The 14,833-nt window shown below is 49.2% G+C and overlaps 2 protein-coding genes across 3 annotated transcripts in view; one reads left to right on the top strand and one right to left on the bottom strand.

Annotated features, from left to right (window-relative positions):
• ST8SIA2 (ST8 alpha-N-acetyl-neuraminide alpha-2,8-sialyltransferase 2) overlaps positions 1-10,492 on the top strand; it is a 63,126-nt gene extending 52,634 nt beyond the window's left edge. For both annotated transcript variants that reach the window (XM_047863498.1, XM_047863499.1), the window contains exon 6: positions 10,083-10,492. In XM_047863498.1, coding sequence (XP_047719454.1) covers positions 10,083-10,368 — 286 coding nt within the window. In that variant the 3' untranslated portion in view covers positions 10,369-10,492. The remainder of the gene's footprint in view (positions 1-10,082) is intronic.
• FAM174B (family with sequence similarity 174 member B) overlaps positions 1-14,833 on the bottom strand; it is a 243,143-nt gene that overhangs the window by 49,683 nt on the left and 178,627 nt on the right. The window lies entirely within an intron of this gene.

Here is a 14,833-nt window from a genome sequence, read left to right on the forward strand (position 1 = left end):
TTAACATCCCGGGAGAAATCGTACACTAAGACCACTGAGAAGCTGGCTGTGATCTTCTCCAAATCATACAAAAATTGGAAAAGGACAGTCTGGAACAGCCCATCCTTGCCCCAATTTTCTAAACATGGGTGAAATATGGACTCCACTGGGCTTGTTGTCAACCCTAAGCCAGAATTTTAAAAAGGTCAGCAGTGCAATCAATGGCTCATGAACACCTGAAGAAGTAAACACCGAGAGCAGTTGTGCTCACTGGACAACGCCAGGGCACAATGTCCTGGTCTGCTTTTCCAAGGAGGATGGTAGACAGGTAGATCCAGGATCAAAACTTTGACAAAGTATTTCTTGAGCAGCATGGAGAAAGAACTGTGATCTGATGGATGGTTCAAGGAGTAAAAGGGAGCAAATGTTAACTCTCTTCTCAGAGAAGCCTTGTAAGATAGATGCCATTTTCATCCCCATTTTCCTCACAAGGAAACAGGCTCAGAAATGCTAAGTGGATCGCCCCAGGTCACTCAGATGAAGAGCGGCGGGACTAGAACCCATGTGTATAGGCTTCAGTTGTCTCTACTCTTCCACTGCCATCCCTCCTCTCATGTCCTTGACAGATAGGCTGACCACTGTCTGTTGACCACTGACACCCAAAAGACACTAATTAATTAAAGGTTGATTTCATGGGGATCTCTAAGAACATTCCACCAGCCTCCCATCCTGCCAACTATCCCCATTTTTACCAATGGCTTAGAGGAAGGCATCAGTTGTCTCCTTAGCCAATGCACAGAAGATGTGACTTTTGGGACATTCCTAATATTTGGGGCTCAGAGTTGAATCCACACTTCTTTTGATGGGCTGAAACAATTAGTCAGTCTAAGAGGGAGGAATTTAATATGGATAAATGCAAGATTCTGTACTCAAGTTCTAAACAACTGTATAGTCTAAAATCTTAGATCTTATACAAAATGTATAACATTTCGAGAGTCTGGGAGATCATCAATGACCTTGGTCAAATCCCACTTGAAGATGTTTTCGGTCCCAGGCCCAGGCATGAGAAGGACCACAGTGGCAGAGAAGTTCGAAAGTTGAAAGCTTTAGACACAGAAGTCTCCAAAGAGCATGAGAACAATCTTTCTCCGATTAATAAGTATTTATAGGCTCCCAGAAGGCTCCAGGCCTGTCCTGGGGGAACACAAAAGTCAATGAAGCAAGGATTTTGCCCTTGAGGGGCTCAAGGATTTGGCCTGTGAGGCTCCAGGTGTAGAACTAGGGTTGAGAAGAGATATACAGGGAGTCAGGTTTCATCTGGACACTGGGAAGAACATTCCAACAAATAAAGGTCATCTGAAATGAGCTTGGTTGCCTCTTGTTCAGGCAGCAGTGAATGCCTCTTGGTGGGCCAGGACTTGGGAAACCTGCATCAGGCAGAGTTAGTGTATTAGTTTGTGAGGACTGCTATAACAAAGGACCACAGGCCGAGTGACCTAAATTGACAACAGGAAATTATTGTCTCACAGATATGGAAACTGGAAGTCCTTCCAAGAGCTCTGAGGGAAGAATCTGTCCCAGGCCTCTCTCTTGTGGAGGACCAGCTCCATTGTTCTCCCTGTGTGCCTGTGTATCTCCAAATCCCCCCTGCGTATTATGACATCCATTGCATTGGAATAAGGGCCACCCTAATTACCTCATTTTAACTTCATTACCTCTGTAAAGACCCTTATCTCCAGATGACGTCACATTCTGAGGTTGACTTCCACAGACGAATTTTGAGGGAACATATTTCAGCCCACAACAGTTGGGCTAGACGGTCACTTTTTCCACTCAGTCTTTGATTCATTGCACCTGTGCCAGAAGAGTCTCTAACCACTGGCTACTCTGCAGATGCTTGCCCATCTGAGGTAGTCCTTGGGCAGGGGCTTTGCAGGGAGGGGGCAGCCTGGTGCTAAGAAAGCCTGCCCTTGACTCTTCATACTGGCCCTGCCCCTGACTGAACAGCTCTTCCAGAGGGCTTCTGGCTCTGCCACACTGCAGGGTGGCACAGTGCCCCGGCTGGCTGCTGACAAGGGAGATGAGCAACCCAGCGGAAGGACACCCAGGCAGCTGAACGTGGCTGCAGGATGGGGAACACTCTGGTCCACAGCTGGTAGTGAATGGCTCAGATTCAATGACAACAATTCGGAAGGCTGTGACCCACTGAGAGGGTGGCCCTCGGGCAGGAAAGCAGCCTGCTGCCTGGCCCGTTTAGCTGCCCAACCGTGGGCCTGGTGCAGAGGAAGCCTGTGAATTGATGCTTAATTGGGCACCAAAAGTGCTGAACGTAGGCCATAGGATGGCAGTGATCCAGCGGGCATCCCAGCCAGGGCTGGAGCAGATCTTCAGAGCGGGCACTGCTGCCTGGCAGCCTGGAGAAGCCTGAGGTTGGATGGGTGAGAGAGCAAGCCTGGTGCAGAGAATAAGAGGCAAGACCAGCGCAGTTGGGAGGTGGCCCTTCCCACACATGCCCGTCTCAGTCCCAAGAACGTGTCCCTAGGGCCAGTCCAGGAGCCGGGTTCCAGTCTCCTCCAGGGACGTGGAGTGTATATTCCATGACGGCGTTACATGGAGGAAAGGAGAGAGGTCTGCGGTATTAAGTCATTTTTCATAGACTGTCTCTCTATTTTTTAAATAGCAAATGCACATAGTAAAAAGAAAAATCCAAACAGTCTAAAAGGATTTAAAGTGAAAAGCAAGCAAGCCTTCCTCCACAGAGGCAGCCTGTTAAACTGGTTTTCTGTGTATACTCCTCCAGAAATAGCCACTTTTAAACATAAGGGAGAGTGTTTTAAGCACCGTAACTTGATATAGTCTGGAAATCATTCCACATCAGTACACAGCACCTAGCTCTCCTTTACAGTGTCTGGGCAATAATTTCTGTGAGCAGAAGCCATTGGTGGTCATCGTGGGTTTTTCCAATCTTGTCCCAGTAGAATCACTGCTACAGTGATCATCTTATACTGACACCTGCACACATACATGCATGTATAGGCCTGCTCGTTAGATGTGCCATCGCTAAAAAGAGATGAATGTGGGTATTGTTAGTTTGTATAGAGGTTACCAAATTGCCCTCACTAGAGGTAGGTACCAATTTACACTCCCACCTATGATTATTGAAAATTCCTGTTTTTCCATAACCTTGCCAACGTGGTATATTATCAACATTTGTTATGTTTCCAATCCAGCGGAAAATGGCATCTGACTGTTGTGTGAAACTGGATTCCTTTAGTTATGAATGAGGTTAATTATTATTTTTTTTTCCTGTCCGGAGTGGTGTCAGTTTAACCTCCAGGATCCAGCCACAAGTTTTCAGCCCCCAAGAGGTGGTCTTTCTGTCCCTGCTGGGCCAAAGGGTGATCCCTGTGCATGAGCGACAGTCTCTTGACTCCCCAAGGGGCCCTCCCTGTAGCAGGAGGAAGCCCTGAAGGGATCAGCATCGTGATTTTTCCTCATGTTTTTTGGCACCATACCGTTAGCGTGCCTCTCTCATGTGCAGACCTGGTGGCTGCCTAGAAGGGTCTATGGTAAGGCCAGCCTGCTTCACTTCTCTGACCAGTGCCCCCACAGGGAATCACTGGCCTCTGCTTGCTCGTTTCCACTCATTGCTTCATTGAATAAAGATTTGTGATTCACCCACTTTGTGCATGAGCTATGCTAGGATCTGGGGTCACAAAGAAGCAGGAAGTCAGTCCACTTGCTCACAGAATTTTTAATTGTAGGGGAGGAGAAAGACAGGTAAATGAATAATTATAGCATAGGGTGATAAGTGCTCTGCTAGGGAAAGAACAGCACACAGGCACAGACCCATCTGGGGAGGTCCGGGAAGTGACATCGAAGCTGAGGCCATACGAAGGAATTGCCAGCCAGGAGAACTGGGAGGTGGTGATGTCCTGCTAGAAACCAAGAAGTACCTCGTAGCCATGTGGCTGTGTATGCCAGGCGGTAGGAAGGATTTCAGGCCCAGCTCACGAGGGCTTCACAAGCCTGGCTGAGGCCACTGGACATTCTCCCGGGGACTCCGAGAGTCACTGGAGAGTTTTTGGTGGCATGGTCATACTTGAGGTTAACCTTGCTGACTTGACTGAAGAGCATTGGCTTGGGTAAGCACGGAGGCCTGAGGACCAGGAATGGGCCTCAACCATCCACGGGACTTAGCTCTGCACTGCCCCCCTTCCAGATTTTGAGACAAAATCCCCAGCTCTCCATCATCACAAACCTGGGCAGCCTCATCCTGAGATGTTCCCCAGGATACCAGAGCCCTACGAGAGGGCTGTGGTCAGAAAAAACAGCTGTGGGCCCTCAGATCAGGGCCCAGGCTGTTGATGTGCATAATGGGAGACCAGGAGTCTGAGGGTCTTGTCCCCTATTTTGCTGCTGACCTTGCACAAAGTGACACCAAGTGTCCCATGGTAACTACCTGTAAGGCATTCCTGCTCCTTAAGGACAACATGAGCTATGTCCCACAAAGTGCTTTTAGTGTCTTAGAGAAAGCCCTTTTGGTGTCTTTTTCCAACAGTGACAACCATTGCGTTTGCCACATCCTGAGCCCAGGGAGCCAGGAAGAAGGACAAATGTGCTTTGGAGATGATTTTGGCAATCCTCATCTATTGCTGTCCATGCTCATAAAATACGGCGCTTAATCGTCTTGGCAATTGGGGTAACCAATTTGAAAAATAATTACTGCCTTCTTTGAGATTACTTTGCCTTCTAATTAAAATCTCAAGACTGGGATATTAAAGGTGCATTGTCAATACAACATCCCGGATGCACCCAGCTAACCTCATTTGGGAAGGCAAAATTAATTAGTTTGTGTTTTAACACCCAGCTGTTATCCTAAGGAAGGAAATAGTGTACAAGTCGGCCACACACACAGTCTCTAAATTGGCCAGAGCGGCTGAGGAGATAGAAAGGAAATCAAGGGTGATTTGTTCCCACATGACTCAGCCAGCTTCTATTACAAGCTGCTCATTAAACGGCACCCCCGTGTCCCTGTCAGACATCGCTCAGGAGTGTTCTTGTTTACCCATGGCTGCAGGATGGGAATTAAGTGGGTCCCTCCGTGCCCCTGAGCTCTCGATTCAATCTGGAGCCTCCTTTGCTGTTAACACCTTCCCCAGTGATTGACTCTCGGTGGAAAGGCTGGCAGCAGATCCGAGAGGGCAGGCATCTCCGGCCCCAGCCCCGCCAGACACAGGTACAAGGCCGTGTGTGCTGCTGGGCTTCCCCCTTTCTGCTTTTTGACTTCTTTGTATTTTCCAGTTCCATTTGAGTCAAACGTTTGCTGAGCACAATGGAAGCCAGGATAATAGTGGTTCTAGGCTGTGCTACAGTAACAACCCCCAGACCCTCCATGGTTTAGCACAACTGAAGCTCATTGCTCATTCGTGCAAGGTGTGGTGCAGGTCGGCTCCCAGCCTCTTCCAGCCAGTGATTCAGGGATCTAGGATTCTTCCTTCTTAGGCTGACACCGTCTTTATGAGAGGCTTTGAGGTTCTCCAAGGCAGAAGAGAAGAAGGGAGAGCCAGCTCTTAAGAAACATTGGCCCTGGGGCACCTGGGTGGCTTAGTCGGTTGAGTGTCTGACATCAGCTCAGGTCATGATCTTGCAGTTTGTGAGTTCGAGTTCCACTTTGGACTCTGTGCTGACAGCTCAGAGCCTGGAGCCTGCTTCAGATTCTGTGTCTCCCTCTCTGTCTGTCCCTCCACTGCTCCCACTCTGCTTCTCTCTCTCAAAAATAAATAAATATTTTTTAAAAATTAAAAAAAAAAAAGAAACATTGGCCCCCAAGGGACACATTTCTTGTCACAGCCTATTGGCAAAAGCTGGTCACATGACTCCTGTCCAATTGCAAGGGATACTGGGAGATGCAGGAGGGCACATGGAGTGTTTGTTGAGTGCTGCTGTCCTCACCACAGTGCCCTGGCTGCCCCGTGCAATGAGCCAGGTGCCTCTGAAGCTCCTACCAGGAGTATAAGGCACGGCCCCTGCTCTCGAGGAAATTCCAGCACTGTTTAGGGGGGGAGACCAACCCATACACTAGCGAATTATCAGGCCAGATTGATAAGCACCACAGGAGAAGCAGGAGCAACGTTCATAATAGGTGGAAGCGATTACCTCAGTAGGAACTGGGAAGGAATGGAACAAAAAGAACATTTCCAGGAAGATGTGATTCATGTGGTTAGTTTGGGGGAGGGGGGCGGCGAGGGGAGGGGAAAGACAGTGTTCACCAAGGAGACGTGGGGATGAAAGTCACATCTGCAAGGGAGGGCAGAGCATGTGTCTGTGTACCTCAGACCTCCTCCTGATCAAACTCTTCCCTCCCCGTCTCTGAGCACAGCACTGATGTCCTGAAAAGAAATTCATATCCAAAAGCCTTCTCAGGCGAAAGGTCTTACAATCAGAAAATAAACAAACCACAAATCCCTTAATCTGGCATGTGGCCGGTGTTAGGGCTTCAATTTGCTCAGGGAGCAAATGGAGCTATGCTCTCGTGCAGGGACACTGCGATGGCTCACACGCCCCTGGGTAGGGTCAACAGCCTCTGTGGCCAGCTCGGTCCTGGCCTCGACCCTCTCAGAATCACCCTAGGGCGGAAGAGGCCCAAAAACCAGGAGTGGGGAGGCAGCGTTTTATCTAAGCTCTATCTAACCTTTTCTCAGGCACATCTAGGACTGCTGCATTTTCCCCTGGAACCTGAAGGAAGAGGTCAAGTTCAATCTAGGAGACCCATCGATTACCCACAGATACAGTCTGTTGACTCACCCAATAGGGCCTCACATGATGTTTTTAATTTATTTTATTTTTTTTTGAGAGAGAGAAAGAGTGGATGTGAGCAGGGGAGGGGCAGAGAGAGGAGACGCAGAACCTGAACCAGGTTCCAGGCTCTGAGCAATCAGTGCTTAGACAGACACGAGGCTCGAACCCACGGACTGTGAGATCATGACCTGAACCGAAGTTGAATGCTTAACTGAACCACCCAGGAGCCCCTGTTTGTTTGGTTTTTTTAATTAGTTGCCAACATTTAAAAGCTTCGAGAAATTGCATAAAAATCCAGATCTCTGATACTCTTGGGAAAAAAAATCGGAAAATTCGGCACCACCATACTGGACAATGGTAAAACTGAGTGCCCTATTAGATGCCACAGTCCCATCACTGGCAAGCCTGAGGGTGGGCACTGGTTTTCTCTACACTCATCCCAGCTCCCAGCTCACTCTGTCACATCCCCTGCCAGGCTGCCGGGCTAGATGAGTTCTCTGGGCTCAATCGTCTTTAAAACTCTACGACTATTCCTTTCAGACTCACTCGTTGCCCATCTTTTCTCTAAATATACCTTCCTCGTAGCAGAACCACCTACCAGGGAGAGCAGGGCTTTGTAGCCTTGGCTGCACATTTGAACTACTGGAGAAGGTTTTAAAACTCCCAGTGTCCAGTCTGCACCTAGAGGTTGCATTCAGGTTCAGTGCTCTTAAAGCTCCAGGCCATTCAGTGGACAGCCGAGGTCAAAACCATCGAGTTAGAACCGAAAATGCAACAGGCTAGCCCAGGAGTGGGAGAGCTCCCTGTTACCAGAGGTAGTTAAGCCAAGGTGAATGAGCACTTTGTTAAAGATGTGTGGGGCGATCCAAACATCAGCTGCTACTCTGCTGGGATTCTTCTCCTCCTTGTACTCTCCCTGCTTTTGCCCCCGCTCCCCCGGGGCCCTGCCAAGCTCAGCTCAGCCCCGTTGAACATACAAGGAAGGACACCTTCTCTGGTGAGCCTCGACCTCAGCACCAAGCGCCCGCCCTGAGCCGGCTCCGTGACCTCCATGTATCAGCGGGGAGTAAGCTTCTCAGCCGTGCAGGGAAGAAATGATGAAGGTCTGCGCGATGTCCACACAGGTTTTCCCCCTATTTTTTCCCAGTTGTGTTTGTGGTTAGTGGAGCCATTTTCTTGCTCTCTGCCTGTGTCCCCTTCTTCTGATTCTGGGTTGAAAAATTCAGCCACAGGGAAGTTGCTTGGCCCAGACGGGATGAAACAAGAGACCCAAGCACAGTGGTCTTCAAGTGACAGGCTCATGAGAAAACAGCAGTTGCCTGTACCCGCCTCCCCCCGGAGCACACGGTGCTCCAGAGAATCATGTTTGCTCTGATTCTGGCCACCTGGGACCACAGCCTCCACCAGCAAACTCTAAGGGGAGATTCAAATCACCCACCCTGACAGGATGGACCAAGGGAGGTGGGGGGTGTCCTGGAAATAGGTTTCATTATAGCAAATATTCCTGATATACTGAAATTATATGGGTTATTAGGAATCTGTAAGCTTGTCTGAGCCAACGGCTAATACCTCCTCCCCCCCCCCCCACAAAAAAAAAGGATTTTAAGGTTAACTTTCTGGAATGTCTTGGGGTTTCCCTTTGGGGACTGCAGAAAGAACCACTTGCAAAAGACAGGCCATACCTGAGCTTCAAGAAAATCTTCCCCCTGCTCACCCAGCTTTTAGCTAAAAACCACTGTGACTAATGAAGCAGTTTCAACTTCCAGCAACATGTAAATGTCCTGCCTGGCATACTTTTACTTCTGGCGTGAATTCAGTTGGTGTGTGTGACTATACAGTCACACGTATCACTGTGCTCAGGTGTCATCAGGAGCCACACTGTGGCTGGGGAGTGCATGTGTCTCACAATGGCAGGTGGAGCACATGGGGTGAGGCCCCAAGAGTGTGAGGTCAGAAAAATACAGTCAGCGTCTGGCATGGACACATGGTCGTGCGGAGTCGGTGATAAGGAATTCTGTCTTTCCACCGAAGCATATGTACTGCATGTAAAGGGATTCAGCCTAGGGTAAAGAGAAACTTTTACAAGAAAGAAAGAGGTTATACCACACACCCCAGTGAGTTTGAAAACCAAGCAGAAGAACCACAGTGGAGGGGCGCCTGGGTGGCTCAGTCGGTTAAGTGTCCGACTTCGGCTCAGATCATGATCTCGGGTCTGTGAGTTTGAGCCCTGCATAGGGCTCTGTGCTGACAGCTCAGGGCCTGGAGCCTGCTTCGGTTTCTGTGTGTCTCTCTATGCTCCTCCCCTGCTCATACTCTGTCTCTCTCTCAAAAATAAGATTAAAAAAAAAGTTTTTAATTGTCCCCTTCCTAGAACCCTTTTGTACTATTGGTGGGAATGCAAACTGGTGCATCCACTCTGGAAAACAATGTGGAGGTTCCTCAAAAAATTAAAAACAAAACTGTCCTATTACCCAGCAATTGCCTACTAGGAATTTATCCAAAGGATACAAAAATGCTGATTCTAAGGGGCACATGCACCCCAATGTTTATAGCAGTGTTTTCAACAATAGCCAAATTATGGAACTATCCAAATGTCCATTGACTGATGGATAGATAAAGATGTGGTGTATATATACAATGGAATACTACTCAGTGATGAAAAAGAATGAAATCTTGCCATTTGCAACAATGTGGATGGAACTGGAGGGTATTATGCTAAACGAAATAAGTCAGTCAAAAAAAGACAGGTATCACATGATTTCAATCATATGTGGAATTTGAGAAACTTAACAGGTGATCATATGGGAAGGGAAGGAAAAATAAGGTAAAAACGGAGAGGGAGGCAAACCACAAGAGATTCTTAAATACAGAGAACAAACTGAGGGTTGGTGGGGGTGGGGAAAATAGGTGATGAGCATTGAGGAGGACACTTGTTGGGATGAGCATTGGGTGTCATATGTAAGAGATGAATCGCTGGGATCTACTCCTGAAGCTAAGACTACACTGAATGTTAACTAACTTGAGAAGGAAGGAAGGAAGGAAGGAAGGAAGGAAGGAAGGAAGGAAGGAAGGAAGGGAAAGAAAGGAAGGCAGGAAGGGAAGGAAGGAGGGAAGGAAGGAAGGAAGGAAGGAAGGAAGAAAGAAAGAAAGAAAGAAAGAAAGAAAGAAAGGAAGGAAGGAAATCTAACATTTCAAACCTTAAAAAAATAAAGAAAGAAATTGTTCCCTTCCTGGAAAAGTGATTCACAAGCTCACATTTCTTTTTTGTTTCTCTTCTCACTTTTTCTTTTTTTTTTTTTCAGATACTGGCTGACCAACAAAGTCCACATCAAAAGACCCACCACCGGTCTCTTGATGTACACCCTGGCCACACGTTTCTGCAACCAGATCTACCTCTATGGCTTCTGGCCCTTTCCACTAGATCAGAACCAGAACCCCGTCAAGTACCACTATTACGACAGCCTCAAGTATGGCTACACCTCCCAGGCCAGCCCCCACACCATGCCTTTGGAGTTCAAGGCCCTCAAGAGCCTGCATGAGCAGGGGGCTTTGAAACTGACTGTTGGCCAGTGTGACGGGGCCACGTAAGCTGGGCACCTCGTGGGACTCAGTGGCTCACATTTCCTGCCAGCTACACCACAGGCAGATGGGAGTCGGGGTGGTACAAATTATACAACAAGCAGGCTAGTGGTTTTCTTTGTTCAAGTGTAAAACAGTGACCAGAATATATATATCTATACCTGCATATATATATTGACCTGAGTATTTATAACTGTGTGGTGTTCATCTAGCATTAGGCAGATAAGCCACAGGAAGAAGGTGTGGAGAACCCACCCAAACCAGATGGAGACTCAGTCCATCTTTAAGGGCAGAAGGACTTGACATGAAAAAGAAGCCAGTCCCATGACTTTGGATGACAAACTGCTTCCTGGATTGGAGAGATCTTTGGGCTCATGGATGGATGGAGAGCCACCTGTTGGCAGCTGCCCCAAGCCTCTGAGATATGTGGATCCTGGGTGAGCCAAGACCCAGAAGGGACATCTTGACCCAAGTCTAAAATGGTGCTGTTCACAGAGGAGAAGGAGATTGAGGGGTCCAGCCTGGCAGAGGAGTATGGGGACACTGGGAAGCAGAAGCCGCTTCAGAGCCGTGGGCCTTGTTCCACAAACTTGGAGTTTAACTCTCCCAGGGATGATCCCCGGTGGACCCACCTGTCCCAGCCAGGCTTCCACAGCTGTGGAGGGAAGGCTAGAGAAGAAACTATGGTCAGTGCATATTCTGGCTTTGCAAGAACCACCAAGGACCTGGACAGAGCAGGCAGATGACACTAAAGAGCCTTGCGTTTTTCAAAATTTGAGACCTCCTGCTCAGGGGAGCACTCCGCCCCACAGTAAGGCAGAAGCGTGTCCAGAATGTGGTGGTTTGGTGGGTGTTCTTTAAGGCAAGTAGAGTCCACCAAGGAGCAAGGGGCCCTGGGATTCCACCCTCTGGGTTAGCCCCCTTCCTGCTCTGTTAGAATGTCACTGGAGGGACCGGACTGTCCCCTTCTGCCACCGGGGAAGCCATGGCAAAAGCTTGAAAGGGCACCATCAAGATAAATGTCACCCTTTTTAAAATATACATGATTGCCTTTCTGGGTGCCTCACAGAGCCCCAGAGCATGAGACCTGAAAAAATGTTAAGCACCCAGCTTCATTTCTCTGTAACTGCTCTGTTTGCTTTCTGCATCATGCACTCGGGGGGGCCTGTGCAGCCAGACTGCCTGTGTCAATGTCACTTCCTTATCATCTTCCTATCCTGATGGTCACATTAGCCGGCACTGAGCTCCAACACTGAGGCTTTCAAGTCTGCAGGGAGCGGTTCCAATTCCACCTCGACCCCCACCGGCCCACCCTCCCCCACGGAGGCAATGATTTTAGAATTTCACGAAGATCCTTCTTGCCCCCTATTAAGATTAATAGTTAAGACTTTTTTTTTTTTTTTAACCCAAAGCCAAATGCAGTATCCAAATACTGGACACAATCTCCCTGGGGAAATCTGGGCTCCATGCCAATCACTTAGGGGCTAGAATCAGAGGTCACATATAGACAAGCATCAGCCGGCCTGATTAGTTAGATGTATTCCCTCACCTGATAAATAACAGTGTTTTCAAACATATTTGAAAGATAAGTAAAAAACCATTATCTTGAAGGTGAAGGGAGTTAAGAAAAGCAACCCAGATCTGCTCCCAAGCGCATGAGACCGGACATAATTAATCAGCGGCAATTCAGAACAGGACGTTGGCTCTAAATTCATGACTGAGGGGAAGAAGAGGCTGTGGGAGGGTACGCAGAACCATCAACCCCTACACGTGGATACCCCAGCTCCAAACCGCGACTACGATTGCCACCCTGCATCTCTGTGTTTCTTCCCTTGTTGTTCTTGCCGTTGATGCTTGAAGTCTGAGATTTGGGATTTGCATTATAAAATGAATATTTTAAAAAGCAACAGCCCTAACAGCCTCTGTGGGAACTGAGTGGTTGGACTCCCTCACAAGAAATGGAAGTAATTAGTATCATATTTTACACTTCTCCAGAGCCTTTCATCTTGAGGATCTCAAAGGCCCTGGAAGACATTTAATGTCTGAAGCTGGCAATGCCCTGGGGAACAGGTAGAATTGCCTGGGTCTCGGTGGATTAACTAAGGCTTTGGACTCCAGAACGTTCCAGTGGTGAGTCCTAGGGAAGCTGGGATGCCAGGTCCTGGGGTTGGCCCCGCACTCTGTGTACTGGCCAGAGCTCCGTGGAAGAGACGATTTTCCTTCTGTCCCATATTGAGCATTGTCCCCCATTGTCCCATATTGTCCCATTGTCGTGGCTCCTTTAAACTGACAGTGGCGGCTGTTGAAGTAGAAGGAGCCCTGAGAACCTGTCCTCAGCTTCTCCCCAGAGAAGGGCTGGGGAGCCAGGACCATCCACACCCTTCTGTTCCCCAGCTCACAGGTCCTGTGCCACCAGAATGCTCTGGCCACTGATGGCAGAAGCTCCAGGGGCCTGGGCTCCCCCACTGGCTCCTGCTCCTCCAGCTGGGCGCACAGTCAGGAGGCAGCCTGCCCCCTCTGCCCACTCAGAGAAGTTCAGTTTGACTGAGGCGACACCGTAGCCTCTGGCACAGGCCAGCTAGCCTGGGTGGCCCCGAGTCCCAGCCTGCATCCTGTCCCTACCACCTGGTCCACCACCTTGTGACGACAGTGGGCATGGCCATCCTCGGAGCAGGAGACCCTTCCAGTCACCTCCTGTTGACCGTTAGTCCCCAGTACTCTGCCATCACCCACCCTGGAGCCCCCGAGACCCCCATGCCCCTCAAGTCCCCAGATGACCACCGCCCTCCAGCAGCCACCTCCTTGGCTGATGGAGCCATCTAAAACACCATCTCTCCTCCAGATCTCCTGCTCTCTTTCCTCCCTGCTCCCCTCCTTCCTCTGGGAGGAAGTAACATCTGTCCTCTGACCAGTGACATTTTCCCCAGCCACTCCTCTGCCACCTCTGTCCTCACTTCCAGTAGCACACACCACCCATCCCGGCTTCTGCAGCCTCTTCCCTCCCTTCCCATCACTACCAGCCTTGGGAAGCAGTCTCTGGTGCTTGTGCTGAGGTCCCCCCAACCTGGCCTCCATGCTCCAGGGACCTGCAACTCAGCACCCTCCACGTGGCCACACCAAAAGACCCCTTGTCATCCCCAAGCTCCCCACATGGCTTGGTTCCACAGTGACCCTTCCTGGAGACCCCTGTCCCCTTGGTGCCCAGGATGCCATGCTCTCCTCCCTTCCCAATGCCTCATCATGTATTTATGTATTTATTTATTTATTTATGTATTTATGATTTATTTATTGCCACCCTTACCTGGATCCAAAAAGGACCCGAGGAGGGTCAGACCATCATTTCCTTCTCTCTACCTTGCCCCACCACATGGACACTCTGTACATGGGCGCCTTCCGTGGCATCCCCACACTACCCCTTGGTGGCGCCATAGACCTCATGCACCCAAAGGCAAGTTTATCACGTCTGCCCCCCCTTCTGCCACAATCCTCTCTCTTCACGAGAAAAGCCCCACGACCTTCTCAACCACCCAAGTCTGAGACCCAAAAGTCATCTTCGACTCTTCTCCAGGGGTCCCCTTGTCACCCCTCCCCACCAGCTCTGTCCGTGCCTCCCCATGGCTCACACAATTGCAGCAGCATGCTCCCTTGCCCTCACTCTGGGCACGTTGGCACACCCCCGGCGTCCTGCACCTGCATGGCAATTTTTATCTCCAGCCATTCACAAAACTTTAAACATTCCCCTGACCCACAAAATAAAGTACAAGTCTTCACCCTGACACTATAGACCACCCAGTAACACCCCATTCCTTCTTTACACCTTGCACTGGTCCATCTAGAATTGTTGCTACTTCTGGAAGGGGTGCCCGGGTTTCCTGTCTCTGTGCCTTTGGTCTTGCTGTTCTTCTTCTGTTCCCTTCAAGGCCCATTCAGAAACTACATCTTCCATGAAGCCCTCCCTGATCTACCAACCACTGGGATCTCTCCCTCCGCTGGACCACCATAGCACTTTATTTGTACCTTTCTCATGGCACTTACCATACTCTGCCTTGTATTATAGTTATTGTGCACTTGTCCTATGACCGTTCTTAGATTGTAAGCTCGCCAAGGGCAGGGACTGTGTTTTACTCATCTGTGTCCATCACAGCACCAGGAGAGGTGCATAGCACACAGCAGTTGCTCAATAAATGTTTGTTGGATTAAATCCTGAATGCCTGTGGAGGGCTGTATACTTAATGAAGTCATTTTGCATCTGTAATGTCATAAGAACCTCCAAAAAAAATCATATGAACTGGGCAGATGCAGAAATCATTATTCCTATTGGATGGGTCATAAAACTGAGGCAAAAAACTGCATGAAGCCCCATAGCTCACTGGCAGAATTTGCACTCAGGTCTTACCCCCTTATGGAATCTTCTGTTAATCCTTGTGGCTGGGTCACTGCAAACAGGAAACTGACCTAAAGCACAGTCCCGGCT

Source organism: Prionailurus viverrinus, chromosome B3, assembly GCF_022837055.1.
Source record: "Prionailurus viverrinus isolate Anna chromosome B3, UM_Priviv_1.0, whole genome shotgun sequence".
NCBI lineage: Eukaryota > Metazoa > Chordata > Mammalia > Carnivora > Felidae > Prionailurus > Prionailurus viverrinus.